This window comes from Crocodylus siamensis, chromosome 7 (genome assembly GCF_052110815.1).
Source record: "Crocodylus siamensis isolate JL-2025a chromosome 7, ASM5211081v1, whole genome shotgun sequence".
Taxonomy (NCBI): domain Eukaryota; kingdom Metazoa; phylum Chordata; order Crocodylia; family Crocodylidae; genus Crocodylus; species Crocodylus siamensis.
The window spans coordinates 34,078,462-34,106,286 of NC_143401.1; the positions used below are offsets into that span (position 1 = coordinate 34,078,462).

The 27,825-nt window shown below is 44.5% G+C and overlaps 1 protein-coding gene across 1 annotated transcript in view; it reads left to right on the forward strand.

Annotated features, from left to right (window-relative positions):
- The window catches only part of LOC149859665 (heparan-alpha-glucosaminide N-acetyltransferase-like), a 393,188-nt gene that overhangs the window by 293,753 nt on the left and 71,610 nt on the right, over positions 1 to 27,825 (forward strand). Inside the window, exons 13-14 of the mRNA XM_090058700.1 lie at positions 10,726 to 10,852; positions 27,573 to 27,659. Of these exons, the coding sequence (XP_089914826.1) occupies positions 10,726 to 10,852; positions 27,573 to 27,659 (214 nt within the window). The remainder of the gene's footprint in view (positions 1 to 10,725; positions 10,853 to 27,572; positions 27,660 to 27,825) is intronic.

Genomic DNA, 27,825 nt, shown 5'->3' on the forward strand with positions numbered 1-27,825 from the left:
CAGTTTTGGGTTATGACCCATGGGCTGCTCTGTGTAACCTCCCCTGCTTATCTTGCTGCCTCGATGTTCTTTTCATATTGATTGGGAGGTTTCCTCTGCCGAGTCCTGGAGTGCTCTTACCAATGCCTGACAAACCTACCTTAATTTATCATAGTCTCTGGGTCCTCTGCCCAGTAGCTAAAACTACAGTTCTCTCCAGCTCTCTTTCATGCCCTGGCAGATCTACTGGTGCCTGGCTGGCATTGTAAGTCAGTGGTCACCACCTGTGGCCCTATTGTCCCTATTTAAGTCTTAGGGCTCTTGATCATGGCCTCCAGCCTCCCCTATAGCCTCGCCAATATCTTGCGGGTGTTACTCTGTCACTGTTTATATTCCTGTGTAGGCTTCAACCCTTTTAGCTTTAGCTACCAGGTTATTCTGGCTGGAGACTGGTAGCCTGAGCCCAATTGCTCAGATCTTTCAGTCTCCACCTCGCATCAGCCACAGCCTGCCTCTGTCACCCTCTTATGGCTCTGTCTCTTTCAGCCTCAGGCTGCCTGTCTTGCCCCCCTCTGGGCTCTGGCTCTGGCTCTCTCAGCATCGCCTTCTTCTGTCTCATGCTCCTGCCCCTGGCAAGGCTCAAAACCTGACATGCCTCTCAGGAACCCCTCTGGTCTTCTCACCCCTATTACACCCAGTCCTCTGGTATAAAACTGAAGCAAAAGTGCAAGCAACTGCTTTAAACTCAAACACTCTAAGCCCCTCTCTGGGTCATCACATCACCTTCTCAGCCCTGGGAGGACCTGGCATGCCTTGTAGCACCACTTCCTCACCAGCATGAGCTGTCAGGAGCTTTATTCCATGCAGAGTTCAGAACTGCACTGCCTTTCTGCCTCAAGGACCTAAACTTGCATCCCCTGCCCCCCCTCTTCCCTTCCAGTTGATTCCTGACCGGTTGCAGGTGTGTCTCCTCAGCCTCCAGAACAGCCTACTGCCACTTCTCTGGAAAAACTGCAGTAATGCCCTTGCCTAACCAGGGCTCTAAACTCTTTAGGGTTTAGCTGTCCCATTGCTAGGCGGCTAACCATGCAATAGACACTTGGAAGCAATGGGTTCCTGGCTGCCTACTCCCCTGTAGCTAGCCCAGAATCTGCTGTCTTCTTTCACCTGGGGACATATCTGATGTGGCTTCTCTAGTAAAGTAACAGGAGCCCCTTGCTTTCTGTTACAGTCAGGGATTACATTTTTGAACACTAGGATGAACATATTTAGCTCCTTCTGGGAACTTTGTGTGCAGGTTGCCACACATTGTTAGATTTACAAATATGATTCACAAGATAAATTCAGAGATTTCAAACAGAAATTTATTGTTGTGGTCTTAGTGTTCTTTGTAATGAAAACCCCCCTGCTCTATGATTTTTCTGTAGTCAAAATAAGAGTGAAAAGTAAGAGCTGGCATTTTCCAAGGGGTGGTCTGTCCATAGGTGCCTTGAGTCTCAACATGATTAAGAATCACTGCCCTAGAGCTAGATTCCCATGTCATCTCATGAACATGTAAAGAAATCACAATGGCAGAAATGTTTTTTCATGCCACTCCTCAAAATAGATGCTTTAAAATGTAGAAACATTCTGGAATGAAATAATTTCCTCAATACTCCATGTACTTGTACCTGCTTTTATTGGAGGCACAAGGTGCTATTCATTTGTTTTTGACTGATCTCCTAGTGGGAGACCTTAAAACAAAAGGTACTAAACTAATAATCTGGAAGAGTTCCTTCAGCTTACTGCACTTTCTGAGCCACAGGAAGAATTCTAATCCTACTTGCTGTCCTCCAACCAAACCTTCTCCCTGCTGATTTAAGCAGCTCCATTTTCTGCTGCATTTTTCTTTGTTCTTAGAGAACAAAGAAACTTATGGAAGTCTCATATCTATTATTTTTTTAGTCTTACCTTCAGGTCCATTGCAATGGGAAAGTTAATATCTTTTATGGCTATGAAATTTGAAATTATATCTGAACTTTCCTAAAGTTTAGACCCATCATTTTGTGTCAGGACCCTCTCTAATTAACTTTAAGGATTCAGTATTCATCAGTGAGGCTGAAAGCAGTGCCATATGTCAACATTCTCTTAAAAGATTTGGGATTTTTAACTTCCTTGTAAAAAAACATAAAATAGGTGAAATGCACATACTAAATCACTACAGCTTTTGATTTAAATTGATTACAAGGAAATTATATGCCACATAAAAAACAATAGAAGAAAAGAAGTGTCCTAGATAGAAAAAAGATGAATGCGGCATGTTTCTCCACCTGAGATTGCCCATGACAGAGTGTGATTGTCTAATATCTTGCTATAAGGAGACTAATATGAGGCCATAAATCTCAGAGAACAGCTTTTCAAATAATAAAACACTCTGTCTTCTCACTAATAGATATCAAGTGGGGACACAGAGTTGTTGAAAACAAGCTTTAGCTCTCTCCTCAGCATTGGTGACAATGACTTATTCACATTTCTTGGCCAAATATATTGTTTTAGGGATATACTATAGCTAAATGTATCATAAAAACGGCTGATTTGTATCCTGCTCTTTAGTCACTTAAACATAAAGGTTAACAAAAACCTTCAAAAGTTCCTGTGCTATATATAATGTAACATCCATCACTTAAATAAACCTGTAACTCAGTTTCTGTTTATATTGCCTGTAGTATTATTAGACTTTCATACTTACAAGCAAAAATTCTGACTTGGCACTGACTTGGCCGTTTTGTTGATGATGCATGAGGTACCACTATTTGATTTCCCCCTGCTAGGTTTACTTAGTAGTGCTGACACTAGTGGAAATCCTGCTTTTCCAGTGAAGTACAACAGTGGAATGTGTAAGACACAAACAGTAGATATAAGCATTAATACACTATTATATTAGTCTTCATTTTTCTGGCCATAGTTAAACTCCAAAGGAGATACAGTGGAACGGAAAGGTGGCAGGGAAATATGGACATACATGTTAGGGATTTTGAGTTGCAAAATGTCAAAGTAGATTAAAGCTACCACACAGCAGAGAAATCTTTAAAAATCACAGGATACAGATATTTTAGCTAAGTCCTAAAGTATTTTTGAAGTATTAATGGTAAATTCAAAATAAAACATTGCTTTAATCAGAAAAAACTGTGTTTCCCTAATTAAAAAAGAATAGTCTTTTAGATACTTGCTGATATATTTTGAGTGATAAATTGAATGTTGTTTTAGTTCTCTTTATATAAAATATAATTTTAGTTTGGCTGCTATCCCCTGTACGCATTGGAATGACTGTCTTGGGGGATACTTAGCGATCTGATAGTATATAGCAAGGACAAAATAAAAGGAGACCTGCGTTCTAGTCTGAACCATGCTACTGACTTATAGGTAGTTCTTAGGCAAGACACTTCACCTTTTTGTGATTCTATTTCCTTATCTGTATGATGGATTCGATGATACCCTGCCCTCTTTGTGAAGTTCTGTGAAATGAATAGATGAAAAGTGCTGCTGCTAGAAATAAAGAAGCTATTTTTAGCCTCCCCAACCTCCCCATCTCTGGATGGAGAATCCCTTCCTGAACATGCTGTTCCTAGTCTACAATCGCATGACTTAAAGGAAGCCGTGTGATTGTACAGGGGGCACAGCGAACATTTGTACACATGCCCAAGAATCAGAGCCTATGGTGTCTTTATTACAGGTAAAGAGGTAGGAGTAGTCAGAGAATCATAGAAAATTAGGGCTGGAAGAGACTTTGGCAGGTCATGTAGTCCAAACCCCTGTTCAAAGCAGGACCATCACTAACTAGATCATTCCAGAAAGAGCTTTGTTGAGGCAGGTCTTAAAAACCTCCAGGGATAAAGATTCCACCACCTCTCTAGGTTACCCATTCCAGTGCTTCACCACCCTCCTAGTGAGAGAGGTTTTCCTAATATCCAGCCTGAACTTCCCTTGCCGCAACTTGAGACCATTGCTCCTTGTTCTGTCTTCTGCCAATACTGAGAACTGTCCAGCTTCATCCTCTTTGGAACCACCCTTCAGATAGTTAAAAGATGCTACCAAATCCCCTCTCCACCCCCTCAGTCTTCTCTTCTGTGGACTAAATAAACCCAGTTCCCTCAGTCTCTCCTCAGAAGTGCCCCAATCCCCTAAATATTTTTGGTGCTCTCTGCTGGACTCTCTGCAACTTGTTCACATCCTTTCTGGAACGGGAGGCCCAAAACTAGATAGTAACAGGGGCCCCAAACTGTCATTGTGCAGTATCACCAACAGTATCCTAACAGCAACTGCACTGACAGGCATTCACACCAACCCCAACGGAAGGAGCTTAACATGATTGGTGCTAATATATCCCTGACTGCACCAAATGTCACAGGTGTTCGACACTGGTGACTGATTAGAGTCTAACACACCCATAAGTGGGCACTGAAATAAAAAATGCATTAAATACTTTGCCCTTCTCTATATCATCTGTAACTAGATTGGCTTCTGTAGTCTGTCAGGGATCTACTATTTCTTTCATATTCCTCTTACTCTCGACCTAATTTTTATAGAACCCCTTTTTATTTCCTTTTCTGACCCATGCCAGCTCCGATCTCAAATTCTGCCTTGGCCAGTCTAAATTGTTTCCCTGGATGCCTGTGCAATACTCATATTGTTTTCTCTAGTAATATGACCAAGTTTCCAAATGTATAGAAGATGAAAAAAGGGATTCTGTACATAACTTGTCATCTTCCCTCCCAGCACAGTTCCATTACATAAAAGAATCAACACATGACTTCAGTCATTGTATTTAGTCATCATAGATTGTTCAGCAACCACTTGTCTATTTCTGTGGTACAATGGGAGTCTATATCTGGGACTCTACTGCACTGCAAATAATAAATAATGATAGCTGGAACTTAAGGACAGAAAATAGTTATTTAAAATCAATATACATGTATCTATTTTCTACTCCAGCTCTTTGCAAAGGACCCATTGGTGTTTTTCTGATAATGTCTTAGAGGAGTTTTTACCTTGTTCTTTGTTTTGTTTATGAATGTGGGAATAGAAAAACTATAAAGCACATCCTTTTCCTCCTCTTGGATTTTTTATGAGTCTGTGGATTGAGAGCTGGATTTCATTTCTCTTTTTTTGTGGGAATTTACTTATAAAGTGAAGATGTTATCGGGTGGGAAGGTAATGTAGTTGAACTGATGACAAGTGCAAATTAAAGAATCCATAAGAGAAAACACTTGCCTTACTTTTCAAATAAGAAAAAATAAGATGCAGCCAAACTTCTCATACCTAAAATCCCAGGACTTCATAATTCTGCTATCACCAACCCATTTGTAGCAGGACACCAGGGTGCCTGCTACTAGATAATGGTGTGTAGCAGGGCACTAGGTTGCCTGCTACTGAATAGTAGTAAATGGGTTTAGCTGCCATTCATTAGGGCAGCAGGTGCCAGTTGCTATGGCTACTAATTGGGTCAGCTGACCACCAGGGGGCAGGGCCTGGCCGTTATAAATAGAGAAGGCTAAGGCTAGAGCCAGTTCCCCTCTGGCAGCTGGAGGAGTGGCAACTCTGCTGCGGAGCAGAGCACGGCACAGCCGTCTGACTGACTGAGAGTCTGCATGATGAGATGGGGGGAGAGAACCCTGACAGGAGTGTATGTTCTAGCCGGTAGGCTTATTGTTATGTTACAGCCATGTGGCTTGTGGTTCTGTTTAGTTATTGTTACACCGGAGGACCGGGAGAGGCTGTAGGGGTGGAGGAGACCTCATCAGGAGCTCCCCAGTAAAGTGGGGGTGTTCCTGGCACCACTGAGGGTGCCACGTTTTGGGGGTGTCCCAACCCCAGCCCAGTGTAGGCAGCTTCGGGAAGAGTTCGGTAGAGGCAGAAGCCCAGTGGGGCGCAGGCCCGAGCAGGTGGGTCTGGGGGCCAGGCGAGGCTGAGGCCGCCTGAGCCCCAATCCTGAGAAGTCTGAGTAGGGCGCAGGACCCAAAGAGGGATCCGGGGGCCAGGTAAGGCTAAGGCCGCCTGAGCCCCAACCTTGGGAAGCCCGAGTCGAGCATAGGAGGCCCCAGAGCGGGCAGAGGTGTGGGAGGTGTGAACAAGACCCCAGTGTGGGCGGAGAGCGCAACGAGTGCAAGCACAGGCCCGAGAGTGGGCAAGGAGTATGAGCAGCGTGAGCAAGGGGCCCCAGTGGGGGTGGAGAGCGCAAGAAGCGTGAGCAAGGGCCCAGTGTGGGCAGGGGAGCACGTGAGGTGTGAGTACATTGAAGCAGGCCCCAGGAGAGGGCGCATATATTGGACATTGGGCAGGCCCAGTGGGGCACTGCCTGTGAAGGGGAAGCCCCGGAAGGGGGCAAGCCTAGGGCTAGGCACTGGAGAGAAGGGCAAGTCTACTAGGAAGCCCAAAGGGAGAGCGGGCTACTTAGAACAATCACAGAGACAGGCCAGCGAGGGCTAGCACAGGGAGTAGCCCCGGAATCGTGGTATAGCAAGACCAGTCCCGTGCCAAGGGGGCAAGAAGGCAGCCTCCCATAATAATAAGATCAAAAACGTGGCCGGCGAGATAGAGGGTGCGTTCAGGACCCAGACTTGGCATGGTGGGCAAGGGCACTAGGGGAGATCATGGCACCTCTAGGAACCGTCCTGCCACACCATTGTAAGTCTGGATTAATATAAAGAGGAAGTGTGGTCAGAATTAGGTCCACTGATGGAGATGAGGCTACACCTTCGTGGCCAGAGTACTAGAAAAGATCCACTGAGTTATCCCAGATTGCCAGTGTTTTGCTGGGCTTGCTTTGTATGCAATTTTCTCATTACTATAGACTTGAATTAAATGTATGTACTTCTATTAAAATAACATGGAAGGGGGGTAACAATTAAAACATCAGTGGAAAAATACTATGATCCCAAAATAATTCAATAAGTAGGATTTTTCCCACTAGAAATTCCATCTCTCAGGAACAATCCTCTTTCTCAAGCCTCAACCTTTGTACCTATCTTGAAAAAAGAATCTTTGTAAGCATGTCCTGAAGGTCACAAATTCTTGACCCCTTTAGAACAAGCATGGAATGTTTCATTGGTAATTCATATAGGCAGGGGGTCTAGCAGGTCAGCACAAAGCACCATTGCCCTAAGCTTGGAATGACACAAGAGTTGTCTGAATGGGGCTGCTCAGGAAAGTTGAGACCAATTAACTAAAGGGCTATAGTCAGTGTGACTAAGTTTAAAGTTCTCACTCAGGAGTAAAATTACTTTAATTTAAAGAATTCTATCCAAAGAAGATTCATGTGTCTTATACTTTAAAATGTGTGCAGCATCAGCACACCTTTGGCTGATGTTTCTTAACCTTAAAAGAAGGAGAACAGCAGAATTAAGATTCTGGATTTCAAAAAAGTAAACTTCAGCAAACTTAGGGAAATAATGGGCAGGATCTCTTGGAAGGCAAAAGGAGATCAAGAAAAGGGATTCATCCACTCTGGCAGTGGTGAGAACTCACCTGCAGTACTGTATCCAGTTTTGGGCCCCGCACTTCAAGGAAGAGATGGACAAATTGGAAAGAGTCCAGAAAAGACTGACAAAAAGAGTTAGAGGTCTGGAAAACATGACTTATGAGGACAGTCTTAAATAATTAGATGTATTTAGTCTGGGGCAGAGAAAAGTGAGAGGGGATTTAATAACAATCTTCAAATACCTGAAGGGCAGTAATATAGAGCACTGAGGTGGTCTTTTCTCTGCCTGTAGCGAAAAGAGGTAAAAATAATGGTCTCAAGCTGCAGCAGAAATTTAGGTAAAACTTTCTGACTATGAGGTTAGTCAAGCCTAAGGGAACAGGTTATCTATATGAATTATGGACTCTCCATCCCTGGACATGTTTAAGAACATGCTGAATAAACAGTTAGCTAGGAGTTTGGTCAGGGATGGTTCTGCTTTGAGCAGTGTGCTGGACTAGATTACCTCACAAAGTACCTTCCAGTTCAAGATTCCTACGACCCTACAAACAATCTCTACAAATGTGTATAGAGAAATCCTAGGCCTGTCTCAACTGAAGTTGCTCTTTAAAACTTGAAGGTATTGGGTACCTTGCTGCTCAGATGGCATACAGACATTCTATAACCATTAAACCCATTTCTTGCAAGTCATGAGATCTACTGGAGTTGGATATGCCTCCCACCCTGTACTATTACTATACCATTAAGCTTTGTCATAAGTGTTCATGGCAAAGTGTTCTGTTTTGTCAACACAACACCAGCCACCTACTTATCCACTCACCAGTCCACCTCACTGCCACTACCAACAGCCAGTGATGAGCTGGGGCAGCACCCACTCCTCTTACCCTGTAGAAATGTATATTTCTGATATGATATATATGAAGTTAAAAATAAATTCATATACACATTTACATTGCTTTCTAACATGGTGGGGGGGATTGCCACAAGGTTGCCTGCTGGAGACAGGACAGAGCATAGGGGAGTGCAAGAGGCAGGGTTTTTGGGTGACTGTGGTTTGGCAGGGATGGTGGGGTAGCATGCAGCTGCTAGCAAGGTGTCAGAAAGTCTGGAGGCATGGGATTAGTAATAGGGGTATTACTTACATGTGCCTCCTGCTGCAATTCATTAGGAAAGAGCACTGGGGGTAGACTGGTATTTGGCTCCCCCAATGGAATTTATGGGGAATTGCACACACAACTTAATTCATTCGAAAGCCTGATGTGTGCAAACACAATGCGCCAAAATAAACAAGTTTAAAACTTTTAATGCTTATTAAGTTAATGAGGATTAAACACCATGGTGTAAAAGTGCCATTAGTCTTCAGGGCTTGCTTAAAAAGGAAATTGGATTCAGATAAAGGTTAAAACCTTCGGGTGCTTGCCACTTTAAGGGCTGAGGCAGGCAGCTGGCAGATACCTGATTAGGGCAGGCATTGTAGGACCCAGCTTACATAGGGGGAGGCAGTACTTTGCTGCCAGTGGCTGTGAGGGAAACATCAGCCGGCTGACCTATGGCTTGAGAACATCCTGGGGGTAGGAGCAGGAGCTATGGGGGTGGCATGGAGGCTCCTTGGTCCTGGGCATGACCTAAAACTGCACCCTGTTAGGATAGGGAGCCCTGGTGGGACTGCCTGTGGTGGAGCAGACTCAATTAAATGCCAGGACTACTAACCTACCTGGTGAAAGGTGGATGGGGTGCCTTAACCCCAGTTGGGTGGGTAATTGTGAGAGCTGTGGGAGTAGCGGAGCCAGGTATGCTCATTTGCAGGTGCCTGAGCCCAGCAGGGATATGAGATCCTGGAGGCCCCATAGAGGGTAGTTGGTGAACATGTTGTGAGGCCCCACACAGAGTAGGGCTGAACTGGGAGTAGGCCTGAAGGCCAGCGCAAGGGCCAGCCCCATGAGTAGCTAGTTGTAAATATGATGAGGATACCCCAGGATGGGATGCGGTGTAGAGATGCCTGGTGAGGAGTCTGGGGCAAATGCAGCCCAGCATTGGTCCAAGGCTACGTCACATACAGTAGGAGAACTTGCGGGAACCACAGTTGCTGTGTGGTGGTACCAGGGAGAGAATAGCCAAGCCCAAAAGTCCATGAGGGGTTGCTCAAGAGGAGCTAGGGCAGTGGAGTGTGGCCTGTGATGGCTGGTATGCAAGAGGCCCCTGTGAGAGCCGGGCGGAGTGAGTGTGAGAGTGAAAAGAGCTCAGTTATAGACTGAGTTTGCCCTGGCCTCAGGCCGGGGGAAGTAATCATAATCTGGACGCTTTCTGTGAGGCTTGGGCTGCATTGTAGGGGAGGTTTGGAGCCATGGATAGGACCCCCTGGCATCAGGGCAAAGAATGGGCAGCCTTCCACTTAAGAAATCAAGTTAACAAACAACTTGTGGCAGGCAAGATGGGGCAAACTGCCCAAGGCAGGTGGACTGGTCCCTTTGGGATCTGGCCACAAAGTTGTCCCCTGTCACATTAAGGAAAAACAAATTATTCCTGATTGATTCCCTGTGTGGATATTCTTATTGTGAAACAAGCAAGCTTTATTTCAAATGAACATAATATATTTCTGAAGTAAATTAAGCTATTTTAGAATAAGGTGATCTTACTCTGTAAATAAGGGTTTACACTTTGTGAATCAGTCAGGAATACCTGTTCTGGAATAACTTCCTAGATAAGGTCTTTGGTTACCTTCAATTTTTCAGTGACTGACAGTTTCTGAAAATACTGCATCAAAACAGTTCAGTAGTGAACTATTTTTGGCATATATAATGTACTGGAAAATTTAAGATGTAGTTTAACCAAAAGCACTTTTATTGAATGCAAATGTAGAAAATGTATTGCCAGATAGAAAAGACTTTGTATGCTAATCATGAGCATATTTTCTGTTGTTTGTCTGATGTAAGAAAAAAATTCCAAATGAGTTGAGATGTGTTTTGTTGATATGGCAGCAGATGGTAAGTCTCAATTAGAGAGAGTATTATCTGTTTGGCTTTATTATAATACAGTTTTAAATTGAATACAGTTCCAGTGAAAAATCAGATGCAACAGAATTGATTCTGGTATCCACAGGATTCTTTTGTTCTCTCACCATCAGACTGCACAATGTACAAATACCAGTTACCTACAGAAAATACTAACCACAAATTTAAAATTAACCAATACATTTTAATAAAACTTTCCTGCTGTAATTGTAGTGAAGTCTTGCTAAGAAATCAGTCCTTAGCTAGCATTTAGGCTGAATTTTATATTTGTATCTACAGGGGTTACCTTGGTCCTGGAGGAATAGGAGATGATGGAAAATACCCTAACTGCACAGGTGGAGCAGCAGGTTACATTGATAAGTGGTTGCTTGGAGAAGATCATATCTATCACTACCCTACCTGTAAGGTAATTCATTGTCACAGGGGCTGCCTTACTGAACCCCTTGCAATATGTGAATTGTTTTGCCTCTGGCTTTAAAATGATTGCATTGCTGGTTTTACAATCCAGATTTTTTTTCTCTTCCCACTACATTAGTCAAATAGAGCAAGACAAATAATGTTTTTAATCACTAGTGTAACATTACCTTACTGTTTCTTTGCTTCATGAGTACAAAAAAGATGCAAAAAGTCTTAAGAATGAGAAATGAGGAAATGTAGTTATTTGGATAACCTTAACTCTAGCTCTGTTTTTCTTATAACTTCACATACTGATCTGTCTTGAATTCATTAAAACATCAATGTATATTAATATTTATTAATGCTATCCAATATTTAATGAATATATTACACTTAGTAATATAGTGATGTTGATAAAAACAAACTTATCAAATACTTAACAAATGATGTTGGTATACCACACTGTCGCTGGTAGGTGTTGTAGGGTCTTGGCACCCTCTTTGTGCGTAGATTCATAGATTCATAAATATACGGTCGGAAGGGACCTTGCAGATCTTCTAATCTGTCCCCCTGCTCTGGGCAGGAGGGAAAACTGGGCTCAAATGACCCCAGCAAGGTAATCGTCAAGCCTCCTCTTAAAGACCCCCAAGGTAGGAGCAAGCACTACTTCCCTTGGAAGTACCTTGCCCCCCAGTGACATCAGGGTGAGACCCAGTCTCGGTGCTGCATAAATGGTCCAGGTGCTGACCATTCACTCCTGCCATGTCTTTGATGTTGTTATTGGGGACGCAGTTCCCTGTTGGCAACCCGAGGGGGGTCTCATCCTTGGAATGTCTTTGTGGGGCTCAAAACCTCCCCTTTACCCCACCCTTACCACATCCTCAGTCTGGGTAGACACTGCTCCGCGTAGGTTTCCCACACTGCCCGCCTTGGAAAGGATGGGCCTTCTTGGCTGTCAGTTTTTGGGGGTCCGCCCCTCATCTCCAAGTTGGCTTCCCCTCTTTGGGAGAACTAAACTTGCCCCACCTGGGGCTAATGGTAACTTAAACTGAATGTCCGGCTCGTGCCAGTGGGGCTTCCAAGATTCCCTCTCTTGGGGCCCTTGATCCTCTGGGGATACTCGTCCATTCCCTTTCCTCCCAGTAGACACAGGTACAGGCAAACGTCCTGTGCCCAGCCTCTACCCATTCCCCTGGTGTCACCTCCTTGGGGCCTGGCTGACCTGTGGTCCAGTCGCCCTGGTTGGCATCCCCTCCTTCCTCCCTCCTTCTGGAGCCTCGTGATCCCCCGCGCTCTGCCTGCTGTGGGGTTGTCTGTGAGTGCCTGCAAGCTGGAGGAGGCATGTCCAGCTACAGTGTCCAAGTCCCTGGTTGGAGCTTTGTGGCTCCCTGGCAGCATCCCATGTAGAGGTTGCCCCTGCATGGGGCTCCCTTGCTCCTGCCAGTCCCTGAAGCCACCTTCTTCCTCCCTGGTCGGGGTTCTCCGGCGGGCACCTGGCTCCTTGCTGAGGCAGCTGGAGCTGCAGCCTGCTAGCTCTGCAGCTGGCGTCTTGCAGCCAGCATTCCATTCCCGGCTTCTCAGCCTCCCTCCAGCTGTTCCCCTCGCTGCCTTTTGAGCAGCCCACGCTGCCCAGAAGCCGCACCCCCAGCCTTCACCAATACGCAGGTGTAGGCAGCTGCAGAACTGCTGAGCCTGCGCTTGTGTTTCCTCCCGGCTGCTGCTTGTCCCAGCTCCTAAGGTAAGTGTCAGGGTGCATTGGTCAGGGGTCCGGGCCTATTTGGTGGGGCTTCCACCTCCCCTTTCACACACACCCATTACTGATTTTCTCTCAGATATAGGTTTTCCTCACTGTATGCAGGTTCTGTATGTACAAATTCTCTTGTGATGACCTTTTTAATACCAAAAATGTGTTATGTGCAAGGTAAATTCACTCTTATGTGATTGGTGTGGTGGAAGCCAACAGTAATCTACTTTGTGCGGTGCATTGTGGGAGTGATGTGCACCATAGTATAGTTTCCTTTGTGGATTTGTGCTCCTCGCTCATTGTCTGCGACATGTGTTTCTGTAGTTGCTGTCCTCATTATGATAGTGGCCTGTGCTTGTGTGTATTGTCTGCTGTTGGGGAGTACCAACATTGTCTTGTAAAAGTGATAGAAATGGGTCTGGGGCTCAGTATTGGAATGTATCCCTATTTGTCACATTGTAAAGTGGGTTCCCTTTATGGGAATTCAAGATAAGCACCATTTTTCAGGAATGCATATACAGCATAAAGTAAGGGAAACCTGTATTGTAAAACAGAAATGAGTCCAATATTCACTTTTCTTTTTATTTGCTTGCTTACTTAGTCTTGTGTGAGTGTAAGTAGAGAAACTATTTAGAGACAGCAAAGTCAAACACATTAATTTTTCATTTAATTCTTAAATAGTTGCATCATGGTCTGCATGCTTTTGATACTTGGTTTGGATGTATGTATCTCTGAGGTTTAAAAATGAGTCAAATGATGATAATTCAAATAGTCCTTTTAAGCTTGTGAGTATTACATTTTTTCTTTTTCTTTTCTTTTCTTTTCTTTTCTTTTCTTTTCTTTAAGTTTTACTGGAAGCTGAAGCATATGAGAATGCTGAGGTTTTCCTCGGACAATAAGTAACTTGAAATGGGGAACCCCTCAAGTTGTCAACTGTGTGCAGAGACGTCATAGATGTTATTGCTGGTGTTAGAAATGTGAAATTCCTGTAATTTAAAAAACTGTGAAGGCTGGAGTTTCTTCAATAAACTGAACTCAGTTGTTTAAAATTATTGAGAGCTTAATTCAAGCCATTCTGCTACCAGAAGTCAAGCGGTTCTCCCTATAAGAGCTTTCAGTCGGTAGTCTTTCAGTCCATCCTGGGTTTCCATCTACAGTGGTCCTACATTTTTACTGGAATATCTACACCATGGATCTTTGTATGTATTTTAAGAAAACTGTTGGAGCAACAAGCTGTAAATCTGTACTTTGACAAGATGACAGTGGAAGAAAGAGAGAGAAAGCTAGCTGTGTTTATTTAGTTAGTCTACAATAGTAAATATTTACTCTGACTTCTGAAGTCATGCAGAAGGCAGGGTAGATATGCACCTTTATAGACTAACTAAATAAGACCTTAGAGTGAGAGCACAAAATTTCACTTCATCAAGTGCTATGAAAGGACAGCATACAGTATGAAGTAGAGTAAGTGATTAGAATACAATGATGGAAAAGCAGGATGGAGAGAAAGGAGGGAGGGGGAGTGCTGTGAGCAACATACAAGCAAAGAAGCCATACAAACAAAGGAGCCAGAAAACCTAATCCAGGTAATGGGATAAGAATCCATATGCCCTGTTTTAACCATACTTAACACAATCCAGTCTGTGGTTGATTTCTTGTTCTGCAATATTCCATTCAAACTGGTTTTTAATGATTTTCTGCCTGAAAAAAAAAACAAACAATTTTGAGGTCATCAATGGAGTGTTCAGGGAGGCTGAAGTGTTCTGCCACAGGCTTTTATGTCTTTCTGCAGCTGATGTCAGATTGGAGTTCATCATTCTTACACCTGGAGTTTGCCCTGTCTATTTTGTGTAGACAGCTGATGGGTATTGTAAGCTGGTGATGACATATATGACATTGGTAGAGGTGCAGGTGAATGAATCTTGGATGTTGTACTCCTTGCTATTTGGTCCAGTGATGCTGTGGTCTGTACTGATGTGGAGGAACTGCAGGCATTTGGGTCCATTGAAAGGCCTGGTGCTTTGGTGAGGATGGGAGTTAGGTAGTTTGTTGCTTGAAACCCTGTTTGAGATTGAGGGAGTAGGATTTGTAATCCAGGACAGGTCATTGTTTTCCAGGAGGGGCTGGAGATCATTAATGATGTGTCTTAAGTGTTCAAGTTGGGGTCTGTAGGTGACAACCAAAAATATTCTGTTATCCTTGTCCTGGGTTCGGTATTGTAGTATGTTGGAGTGAGGTCTGAGTCTAACTTTTTGATTTGAATGACTATAGTTTTAGTATTGTAGTGTAATTTTAGGAATCCCTGCTCCAGTTCTTTAAGGTGTGCATCCTCATCAGTGGAATCAGAGCAGACCTGGTTGTAATATAGCTTAGCTGAAGTTGATAGATGTAGTAGTGTGCTTGAGGTGAAAGCTGATAACTGATAAGGTAGCTGTAACACTTGGTTGGCTTCCAATAAAACATGGTGGCAATGTGGCAAACATTCGCGGCACTAAAATACATCTGCTGTTTAGAGTATTCCAGAGCTGGTTTGACGGAGGGTGGAAGTTGTTAAGGTCTTGGTGAAACCTCTCTAGAGTTTACTTCCCACGTGTCCATATTATGAAGATGTCATCCATGTTCTGAAGCATACCAGGGTGATGGAGGAAAGGAACTTCAAGGTCTCATATAAATATGTCAGCATACTGCAGAGCAGTACTTGAGCCTGTGGCAGTGCCTATTTTTTTGTTTTGTTTGTTTTTTATAAGCATAGGGAGTCCCCAAAACTGAAATAGTTGTATGTGAGGACACGATGGGAGAGTGTAATGGAAACAAAGGCCAAAATAACTGCTGATGACACATGGTTGAGAGAACCTATCTTTTTGTAGTCAAATAATTTGGCAACTGAGACAAAATACTCTTTGGTTGTTGGCAGTTCCTGCTAAAAGCTCAGAAATACCTTAGTAACTTTGCATCTTTCAAGGCTTTGTATGTGGAAAAGGAGCTGTTCTGGCAAATATCTTTGCCTTCGTGATTCTCCCTTTGCAGAATAGGTTTTTTTCAGAGAAGAGGCAAGAGGGTTTTTGGGGGATTTGTTGGTCTCCCAGCTGGAAACGATCATTGACATCCTTTCTCTGGCTTCTCAGTACCACATTCTAGAGAAATGAAGGATGCTGAGGGGGACTCTACAAGAAACTGAAGCACAGAAACAGCTGATGTAACCTCTTTGTCAATGGAGCCGAAGTCTTTGTGGTTACACCAAAGATGAGCTGGTCTAGCTTCATATAATCTCAAATGAGCAAAAGTGCTTTTCTTAATCATTTTCCATCCTAATTTGTACAATAGTATTTTTTTTACCATTGTAAATATTTAATTGTAACATTGCACTCAATATTTCAAACTTCCTGCTGCTATTGAGAGAGTATGTTTTTGCTAGGTGTATTTAGAACACTTCCTTTTTTTTTGCAAGTTTGTTTCCATTCTTTAGCATCTCTCTTCAGCTTTTTCTTCTATATCTTTATGTTTTAGCTCTGAGGAATATTTCATGGAATGATTAAAAACAAATAGACAATTATTGATCTCTGCCAGGTGTTGGGAATGCAGCGTGGCTTTCCCAAGTCCCTCTAAATCAACTATGGAAAAGTTAAACTGATCTCCTATTTATTGGGAATGGCTGAAGGACATGAGGAAATTGCATTTCAAAGATTTTAAATATTTACAAGATACATTATACTTGCAGTTATTTACATTAATTAAACTGGAAAGCATTTTAGAAAGACACAGGTATTTATTGTGTTGGTTCAGCCACCTAAAATCCCTATTAAAACACATTTCCAAGAGACAGACTGAGAAAAGTCAAGAAATAAACTAACAGGTGTTTGCTAATTATGAGAAACTGTCATTGGGAAAATAGACTTTATTTTTGTAATAGGATTCAAGGAACTGGGATACAGAGTCTTAACTACTGTGTGAAATTTAATTCCATTGAGACTAAAAGTTGCTTTCTGATGGTTCTCTGGTAGCTTGCATGAGGTAAGTTGGCAGACAAACTGTGCAAGATGCACACCATACAATCTTCTATGCTACTTGTCCTTAATGAAAACAATTGTTGACACGTGCAGTGGAGATGCTAAGTTTTAACTGTGCTGTAGAGAAATACTCCTCAGCACTGGAACTGGTTCTTCCAGGGTAGTCTTGAGGTATGCTGGTAGGTTGGTGTGAGGAACAGTCTGTGGGGGAGAAAATAAAGCCTTCAGACTTCAAGGCTGCTCAATGATGTGTTGAAGTCAACTTTATTTCTTAACTCAGTAGTCTGCTTTTAGACAACAAGGCCCTCATGCCATCATAAATGGGAGCGTTGACATTGATTTCAGAAAAAATGTAGAATCATGCCTCACCATTATCTAAGGATATAAGAGAAATGAGAAGTGTAAAGATAGTCACTGGTGTTCAGGAAAAACTATTTTATCTAGCGGTATGTCAGCTGGAACATTGGGTGTTTTTTTTTTTAACTTTATTTTTGAATGGGTGTGCTAAACATAATTGCCTTTGCAGAGGCTTTGCACTCACTTTTCCATCTTGCTTCATGCTAGACTGTATTTCTTCTGCAAACTTAACATTACTTGCAATGGTTAATTTGCAGAGTTAAAATGCAAGCAGTTAGATTTCAGTAGCAATGTTAATTTGACTCTATTATACCTCTACTTTAAATTTATAACCAGGGATGTATAAACCTAATTATATAACAGAAAGGATTGGGAACCACTAAATGCAACCTATCTAACTTAATGGTGATTTTGAAACCTTGATTCTTGCATTTTTGAGTAACTTATTTTAGCAAATGCAACGCTATATTGATATGTTCTTAATTTGAGTTTTCTTTAATTTTTACATGAAACTGCCTGTGCTATAATATTAGGATTTAATTATTAAAATATTAATTTTGATAATATTTCATTCTGAAGATGGACTTTCATATTTTGGCTTCTAGTAGTTGTGGTATTGTTCATCCTCGTCATTTAGATACTACTGCTGTCCTGTTCTTTGCTCCTTTCATTGTTTCATACTACTTTGTATCATGAATAATAATGGTAAGTTAGGAGCAGGTAGGTCCATTCAAATATCCTGGACCACTGGAGAAACATTAACTTCTTTAATTCAACAGTCAGTCAGCAATACTGAAGTCCTCGACTGCAGGAAAGCTGACTTTGACAAGCTCAGGAGGCTCGTTGTTGAGGCCCTAAGGGACCATGACTTGACAGAAACAGAAGTCCAAGAGGAGTGGTTGCTCCTCAAGGGAGCGATCCTGATAGCACAAGGGATGGCCATCCTATCTTGGAGGAAGGGTAACAAAAGGGTGCAGCAGCCCCCTTAGCTCAACAGGGAACTTGAGGACCTCCTATGCCTCAAAAGAGAGTCTTACAAAGGATGGTAGACCAGAATTACCACCAAGGAGGAGTACTCGGCATTGGTCTGTTGGTCTCGGGGAGTGGATCAGGAAAGCCAAGGCTGCAACTATGCTCCATCTGGCTTCACGTATCAAGGATAACAAAGAGTCCTTTTTTAGATATGTATGAGTCAGAAAAGAGCCAAGGGTAACATTGGATCCCTGCTGAACCAAATCAGGCAGCTGATAACCAACACCTAGGAAAAGGCCAGCCTGCTTAATGGGTACTTTGCATTGGTCTTTCATCAGTCCAATGGGATTGCCCTACCTAGCAAGATGTGGGATAGCCAGGGTGAGAGTGTATTTATACCCAGCCTCAGTGTTGATCTAGCAAAGGATCACCTTGAGAGGCTGGACACCTTCAAGTCAGCTGGTCCTCACAGATTACACCCTAAGGTACTCAAGGAGCTGGCAGGTGTCATAGTCCAAACATTGGCAAAAATATTCAAAAATTCATGGTGCTCAGGTGAAGTACCTGAAGACTGGCCAATGTGGTACCCATCTTCAATAAAGGCAGAAAGTAGATCCTGGGAATTACAAGCCAATCAGCTTGACCTTAATCCCTGGTAAGATTCTTGACAAAATTATCAAGGAGACTGTGGCAGGACGGTCCCTAGGGGTGCCATGACCTCCCCTAATGCTCTTGCCTACCCTGCCAACCTGGGTCTTGAATGCACCCTCTATCTCGCCCACCAAGTCTTTGATCTTATATTGTTAATGGGAGGCTGCCTTCCTGCCCTCCTTGGCACAGGGCCAGTCTTGCTATACCGGGATTCCGTTCTATTCCCTGTGCTGGTCCTCTCCCGGGGCCTACTCGATATGCTCGCCCCCTCTCCCTGGTCTGCTCAATATATGCACCCCCTCCTGGGGCCTCTCTCAGACTGCGCCCTTTTGCCCAGCCCAGGCTTCTCAATGGGCTTACTCCCCTCTCGGGGCTTCTCAGTCATAGGCAGTGCCTGACTCAGGTACGTCCCGCGGTCACCCACACTCAGGCCTGTGCCTCGCGCTTCCCGTGCTCGCCTGCACTGGGGCCTTGCTCGCACTCCCCACGCCTTCCACCCGCATTGAGGCCTATGCTTGCGCCCCTCACGTTCGGGGCTCAAGCGGCCTCGGCCTCACCTGGCCCCAGACCCCTTCTAGGGTCCTATGCCTGACTCGGGCTTCTCCCAATTGCGGCTCAGGTGGCCTTAGCCTTACCTGACCCCCAGACCCGCCTCTTCGGGCCTATGCCCCACTGGGGCTTCTGCCTATGCACAACACTAAACTCTTCCCGAAGCTGCCCACACTGGGCTGGGGTTGGGACACCCAAAATGCAGTGCCTCCTGCAGTGCTAGGAACACCCCTTTCTACTGGGGAGCTCCCTTGAGGCCTCCTCCACCCCTACAGCCTCGCCCGGTCCTCCAGTGTAATAATCACAACAACCAACCAAAACAGAAACACAAAGCCCCTAGGCCATAACACAAATCTTAGGCCAACATGGCTATCCTTCTCTCATCCCTGTCAGGGTCCTCTCCACCCTGTATCCGCACACTGGTGCACAACACTGCCCTGCTCACTCTAGCAGAGCTCTTACTCCTTAGGCTGCCAGAGGGGAACTGGCTCTGGCCTCAGCCTTCTCTGTTTATGAAGGCCAGGCCCTGCCCCCTGGCAGTCAGCTGACCCAGTTAGTTGCTTTGGCAGCTCACAGCTGTGCTGCCCTATTGAGTGGCAGCTAGGCCTATATCACCATTATCAGTAGCAGGCTCCTTAGTGCCCTGCTACACACCATTATCTAGTAGCAGGCTCCCTGGTGCCCTGCTACAGAGACCCTTCTGGATAAGCTGTCTGAGGGCAACATCCTGAGGGACAGCCAGCACAGGTTTGTCGTGGGTAGGTCTTGCCTGACCAATCTCATCTCCTTCTATGACCAGGCCACGTATCACCTTGCCAAGGGAGAAGAGATTGATGTCATATACTTGGACTTTAAAAAAGCCTTTGATCTGGTGTCCCATGACCTCCTCATGGAAAAATTGGCCAACTGTGGCCTCGGCTACACCAGACTGATGGCTGGGAAATTGGCTCCAAGGTCAGACCCAGAGAGTAGTGGTCGATGGCAGCGAGTCATTATGGCACTCCATGACCAGTGGCATCCCCCAAGACTCTATCCTTAGACCGGTTCTCTTTAACATCTTTATCAATGATGTGGACACTGGTGTCAGAAGCGCACTGGCTAAGTTTGCTGATGACACTAAACTTTGGGGCTTTGCATCCACACCTGAGGACAGGCTAGTGATCCAGGCTGACTTGGATAAGCTTAGTAAGTGGGCAGACACAAACCTGATGACGTTCAATACCAATAAATGCAAGGTACTCCACCTTGGGAGGGAACCTCCCTCCCACCCTGCAGCATACTTATAGGCTTGGCAGTGCTATGCTTGCTAGCACCACTGCTGAAAGAGACTTGGGGATCGTGACTGATGACAAGATGAACATGAGCCACCAATGCAATGTCACAGCTGGTAAAGCAAACAAAACCCTGGATTGCATCTATAGATGCTTCTCATGCTTCACCTTGGTGAGAGTGCAGCTGGAGTACTACATCCAATTCTGGGCTCCGCAATTCAAGAAGGATGTTGAGAAGCTTGAGAGAGTCCAGAGGAGAGCCACATGCATGATCAGAGGGCAAGAGAAAAGGCCATATGAAGAGAGGCTGAGAGCCATGGGACTCTTCAGTCTGGAAAAGCACAGGTTTGGTGGGGATCTGGTGGCTAAGTACACAAGGGATGCTCATCAGGATCTGGGAGAACATCTGTTCACCAGAGCACCCCAAGGAAAAATAAGGACCAATGGTCAAAAACTCCTCCAAGACCATTTTAGGCTGGACATAAGAAAAAATTTCTTTACTGTCCGAACCCCCAGGACCTGGAAAAATGCCCTCCAGATGCGGTGCAGGCACCTACTCTGGACTCATTCAAGAAACGCTTGGATGCTTATCTTGCTGTGGTCCTTTGACCCTAGTTGACTTCCTGCCCCTGGGGCAGGGACCTGGACTTGATGATCTTTGAGGTCCCTTCCAGCTCTAATGTCTATGAAATCTATGAACTGTCAGTTTAGTATGGTCAGCATAAGTATGGTAACTTGTTTATGATCCAAGAGCAATTTTAAGTCAATTCAAAGACTCGTCCTGAGTTTACTAGGTGTTGGAGCAGGTCCATATTAGTACTGCAGCCTCTCCTCTGATATGAAAAATAGTAGCTAATAGCTTTTAATAGTGTACTGCAGCAATACATAACATTTTGAAACTGGCAGTAAGAATTATGTTGTACCAGGGATTTGCTACTTCTGAGGCAGCTGAGTTTCCATAGATGAGCCACTACCGTGGACAGCAAGCCATTAACTAAGTATCAAAAAAATGTTTTTGAACAATTTACTGAGGAAAATAGATTCAAGTTCAGGCATGTAGTTGATAGGTTAGAATTTCAGGGGCAAGAGCCGCCTCTGTTCCTGTTGTCTTGTGGGACCAGGCCAACTCTCAGGATCTCAAAATCGCACTGTTAGACAGGAGGGTGTGACACAATTGCACTTATACGCACACACAAAAATCAATTAGGTACATACACCCCCACCACCAACTCAGGCACACACACATCCAGAATTACCAGCTTAGACACATGCACACCTATCACCAATTCAAGCACATACACACTATACACACCGAACATTAGACAAAAATCAGTTGTCAATACCCACACACTCAATACACATACACGGATCACTAATTCATATATCACGCACACAATGATATATATATTCCAGTTCACACACACACCACCTACCTACACATACACACAGGTGAGTGCCTAACTTGGGTGGTATGGTGTGTATGTGTGTGCTAGGGGGTACATGGAGTACCTAGGGTGCTTGGTGACTATGGGAGGGGAAATCAAGGGTCAAAGACTTCCAGAAGGAGGGAGATGGATGGGGGTTAAGATGAGAGAGGGAAAAATAAGAGAGTGAACCGTGCCAGGGCTGGGATTCGAACTGACTGGAAGGGGAGCTGGGGTTACTTAAAGTCAAGTGGCCCTGGGGTTATTCACTGGTGCTGGGGTGGAAGCAAGGGAAAAAGCCCAGTGGCAAGGAGAACACAGCCAGGAAAAAGAGGCAGAAAGCTGAGAGATTGGGGGTGGAGGGAGCAGAAAGCTGGGAGATTGGGGCTGGAAACAAAGACAGAAAACTGGGAGATAGCTGGGAAATCAAGGAGGAGGGCTGAGAGGTCAATAAGACAAAAACCCAACTCGGGGTTTTATTACACAGACACACACACACGCACACACTGTTACCAGATTTGCCCATTACTTTGGGGTGCGCTCATTTATTAGGGATATGTTTCTAGGATCTTGGTAATTTTATCAATGTATTTCTATATGGAGCTGTATATCTCCCTTATGCAAGTCCTCATCCCCAATGGAGCTATCTGGCAGGACTGTTTCAATGGGGCTGTGTTCTTCCAGTCACCAAATCAGTCATACACACACAGATTAATGTGACATGCCTGACCCAGCCAGGTTGATCAGCATGGACAGGCTGACACCCTCATATGCCAAGAATCAGTTCATCAGAGCAACAATAAACTGCAGTCAGACACAAGCACACAGGTAAACAGAATACCTCTGAATCTGGCTGGGTGTCCAGATGACACCCTCATGGGCCAGCATTCAGTTCATTAGGGCACGTCTGAGCCAAACTGGGTCAATCAGCCTGTACAAGCTGATCCCCTTATGTGTTTCAAACTCTGCATGTCCCAATCCTTAGCCTCTTGATGAGCAGACCCCATAGTATTTTTGGGCTTCACACGGATCTTTAGCTTAGGTAAAAGAAGCGTTGCTGCAGAGCAAGTGACGAAGGAGAAGTAGAGAGGAAAAATATACACAGTTACTACCAGTTTGACTATAAATGTTATTTATTGCTGTACCAGGCAGAGGAAATGTCCTAGGGTTGCCATGCTCTCCACTAGCACTCCCTACCGTGACAAGTTTGCATTAATGCACCTTCGTTCTTGCCCACCTCATCTTGATCTTATGAAAGTTAAAGGGAGGTGGTCTCTCGTCTTCCTGGTCACAGTTCATACTACCCCAATCCTTGTTTATACAATGGGGTTCCGAACACCCTAGTCTTGTGGGCTATGCGTGGTTCCAACCACCCCTGTACCATGCCCCAAGCCTTGCAGATGTACCAGACATTGTTCAGTCTATCTCACTCTCTGTGCTCCCTCTGGCGCCCAGGCTCTCTGCAGCCCTTGTCTTTCAGTGCGCCCTCTGGTGCTTGGGCACTTTGCAGCCTTTATCTCTCAGCCGCACCCCACAGGTGCTCTGGCTTTCCACAGCCTTGACTTGCAATCACACCCTACAGGTGCTATGGCTTCCACAGCCTTGTCTCAGAATTGCACCCCACAGGCGCTCTGGCTTTCCACAGCCTTGTTTCGCAATCATGCCCCACAGACATATGGCTTTCTGCAGCCCCCTTTTTGGGGCTTCTCACTGCCCCCCCCAGGGCTTCTCTGGGGTCTCCATGTGGCCATGGCTCTCCTATGAGGCCTCTTCCATCCCCTTATCGCCTCACCCGGTCCTCTGGTTGTAAACCGTCAACACAAACTCAAGCCCTTTAGATATAACATAAACCTAAGCCGTCTGGCCATAATCACCTTCAAGTCTGTCACCGGGTTTCTCCATCTCTCACCCAAACAACTGCCTGTGCATTCTAGCCTCTTTCTTTTTCTCACTTCGGCAGAGTTCCTACTCCTATGGCTGCTGGCAGGCAACTTCCTGCCTGGTTTCAGCCTGGGAGTTATATGGGAGCCAGGCCCTGCCCCTTCCAGTCAGCTGACTCCCACCGGTTACCCTGGCAACCCAGAGCTGGGCTCCTCACTTATGGCTCCACAAGTAGCAGGCACCTCAGTGCCCTGCTGCAATTGCTAAGTATATGAAATATATAATGGTACTAGTAGTAATAGACATGCAAAGGAAAAACAAACACAAAAAATTACAATATTACCCTGGTTTCACTAAGTATTTGGGGAAACTTAGCTCAAGCTTAACTGATACAGTTCAGGTTCAGAAATTTATGCCTAGAGATAAAAGAGAGAGAGCAAGAACTGGGATCTCACCTGTCCAAGGAACTCAGGTTGCAATGCTGACAGGTAAAATTCTTAGCACAATCCTTGAAGGGAGATGATCTGTTTCTTCCAGCTTCTCAAGAACAACCATGAATGTTGTCAGACAGACTTCTCCTCTTGAAGTGCACACACCCTTTGCTGCTTTTTTTTACAGATTTTTATACCCTCAGTTCAGCTTCTTCAAAGCGTTCTTAATAGTGTAAATAATTGTCTTTTCTATTAACAAGGGGTTATCTGGTTTGGAACAGCTCAAGAAACTGATTGATAATCAGGAGAAACATAAGGTTAAGGAGTAACCAGAAACTTAGGAGCTAACTTGAAATTCCTATGGATAGCAGATATACTGATTCTTCAGAAACAATAGGTAGCTTGCAGCAACAGGGTTTGGGATTTTTACTTGTTGTGAACAAGTCTCAGCATAGCATGACTTTTCCAGATCTTGCTATAGTCTTTTAACAGACTTAAGGCAATTATTGGATTGTTCATAACCTTTTGTGGGGAGGACTTCCACCAGTCATCCCGGGAAAAGTATGACAACACTTGTGGTCAGGGCTCTGTCAGAGTAACCAAACACCGAGTGAGTCGGGCCCCAAGGTCACGGTGGGCTGGGGTGGCAATTGGAATACAAACAGGTGGGATTAGCGGCGGTGGAGTGTGAGCTGTACGGGAATTTTAAACAAAGATGATTTATTTACTCACGCTTGGGAAGCGGAGGCTCAGATATTTCTTCAGTTACAGTATAGCGAACAACAAAGAGGTCTGTTGGCCCACGGGGTTCACTAGCGAGCCCTTGCTTTCTACCCCCTGAGGGATAGGTGCTGCTGCCCACTAGCTAGTCCCAGGACTGGTCAACAGCTCATGGTCGGGATAACAAACAACAAAAGCTGTAACGTAGTGAATTGAGGAACGGGGTCGTGACGCCAGTCCAAAAGACAGTCCGCAAACCGAGGTCAGAGATGAGAAGCCAGAACAAAGTAAGCCAAAGTCAAAATTGAAGCCAAACAGTCCCGAAACCGAGATCGAAAAGACGAGTTGCTCCACCCACCGTCTGCAGCCTCTGCTTGCGCCTCACAGTCCCTGCCGTCCGCAGCCTCTGCTCACAGGATCGAGTACAGTCTCTCCTCCAAAACACACACACACTACCTCACCACACCCGTGTGGCGGCTCACAAACCTTTTACAAGAATTTAGTGGCCAATCAGAACACTCTTCACAGAGAAATTTCTAGTCAAATTACATCATGCAGTCAGTGAACTGAGCATGTGTGTTAGATCGGATTACCTCATGCTCTGTGATTGACAAGCCTCCAGGTCACCCAGAGGGCACATTCTGGAGGCCTGTCTGTAGTTTCAACTCCCTGTGATGGCAGCACCAAACTTAAGATTTTTCCTTGACAGGCTCGAACAGGCTAGATGCTGTGATGAACCCTTTACCACTGTTCAAATGTTGCTCACCCCGCCTCTGACTTGGTCTCTTTGCCTCAGCATTCCCTAACCTGGCAACTGAGTTTTAGTCAATCAAGTTTAAATAGGCCTCCCATAGTGGGATCAAGGAATGTACAGCCCGAGATGCCTATTAAACTTTACTTTGCTTAGTTCTGGTTAGATGAGGTGGGGGGGGAGGTCCTTTGTAAATTCAGGTTAGAATTGGTCTGATAAATGCTGAGCTGGGTGTGTGTAAATGTGGGTTGATTAGCATTTGATCCCAGAATTCACTACAGTCTTTCCTTCAGGCATTCTGTTCTCCATCTGCCATGTAAATGAATGGTCATCTGGTTGCATCTTAAATGCAAATGAGACATAGGGCAGTTGCTCCCTTATCTGGAGGGCTTTAGATATGTCTCCCACTGCATCTTAATCAGTTTTGTTTAGGTAGAGGGGGGGAATTCTTTGCGAGTCAGACAGGCTGTGTCCTGTGCTAGGGTTCTCCAAGAACACAGAGCTGAGAGGTAACACACACACACACACACACACACACACACACACACACACACACACACACACACACACACACACACACACACACACCCACCCACCCCCCCCCCCCGAGAGAAGGGATTGAAGTCAAGGTGTGTAGGGACAGAGCCAGGTCCTTTACTTGGGGAAGGAAGGTGGGTGATAGCGACCTATCCTGGGCTGTGAGTTGATCCTCAGTGGCGAGTTGGGGTCTTCTCCAGCAAGGTGTTCTTCAGAGGAGGGTCGCTGGCAGGGCCTCTGGGTGGATAGGTGGTGTGGCATGGTGCCGGTCCAGATGGAGAGAGCATCCCACTGGGTCTGTCTTCACTGCCTCCTTTTATAGGGCAGACCTTCTATGACCATAGTAGCAGGGGCTTGCCTAGGCAAGGGTCAACCCTGGCGTACTGAGCATGTGCATTTCAGGCTACGACATGCAGTTTCAGGTGTGTGTAATGGTGTGGGTTGGCTGGTTTCTACAGCAGTCTTTGTCTTCCAGATCTTGAGCCAGGGACAGTCAATGCAGGGTGATGTTTGGCTCATTGAGTTGATGGCAATATTGTAAATTCTCATCTTGTCCCACACATTTTCTTTGACTCAGAATCAATCAGTCTTTCTGTACCCTCTTCCTTTTGTAGCTCTTTTACTACCAAGGATATTGTAATGATTAAATAACAGTAAAAACCTTTTTTGTTATTTGCAGTTATCCATTTGGGAGTCAGTTCATGAATTAGCACACAATTCTGTGACTGTTTTTGGTTTGAATGTTCAATGTTTTCATCTACTGTTCAACAATCTAGTTGAATTAAAGTAAAGTAAAATTAGAACTTGACAGAAAATGGGTGCAGCTGGGTTTAATATTTTACCCCATGTGCGTGATTATACAAATACTTTAACACCAATATGACCATTACATTGCAGTTCTAAAAAAACACATAGGAATGCCATAGTAAAAACAACCCCCCCTAAAACAAAACAAAACAAAACAAAAAAAACAACCCCACACACAATCTCTTGGTTTACAAGGAAATTAGAAGCTATTTACAAAAAATGTACACATTCTCTTTTTCTGTCTCACCACTCCAGGCCAGATGTTCTTAGCTAACAACAGTTAATTTGATAATATGTAAATTAAAAATGTTTGTGATCTAATAAATAACCATAGAAATTGTATCTGCAGTGGAATGTACACAGAGGTAAAAAAGGGGGGGGGGGGAAGAGTCATGTTTAAAGGAAAACACCCAAAAAAACAATGAGGTAGGCTATGACATACTCAAAAACAGAGCCCAAACAGTCTTTAAATTATCCTTTTCATTGCAGGGTCTGTATATGATGCCCCCCTATAAGACTGGTTTAGCCAGGGACATCATCCGTCTCTTGCCAACATGGTTTCAGATGACCAATGTAGGAGTGTCATTGCCTTGGTTTAATGTAAGCATGTATTCTTTTTTTCCTTTTGCAGGAACTATACAAAACTACACAGCCTTTTGATCCTGAGGGTGTTTTGGGTACAATCAACTCAGTTGTGATGGCTTTCTTTGGTCTACAGGTAAAGTCAAAGAGTGTATTTATCTTAAATACTATTTAAGACCCTGTGTTAGCTAATTAAAAAAGAGAAGTGTACATAAATTTTACCTGTGTCCAATATTCAGTTCAAGGCTAACATAAAAGAATCCAGTGGGAAATAAGATGAAGCACTGGAACCAAGCCTAAGA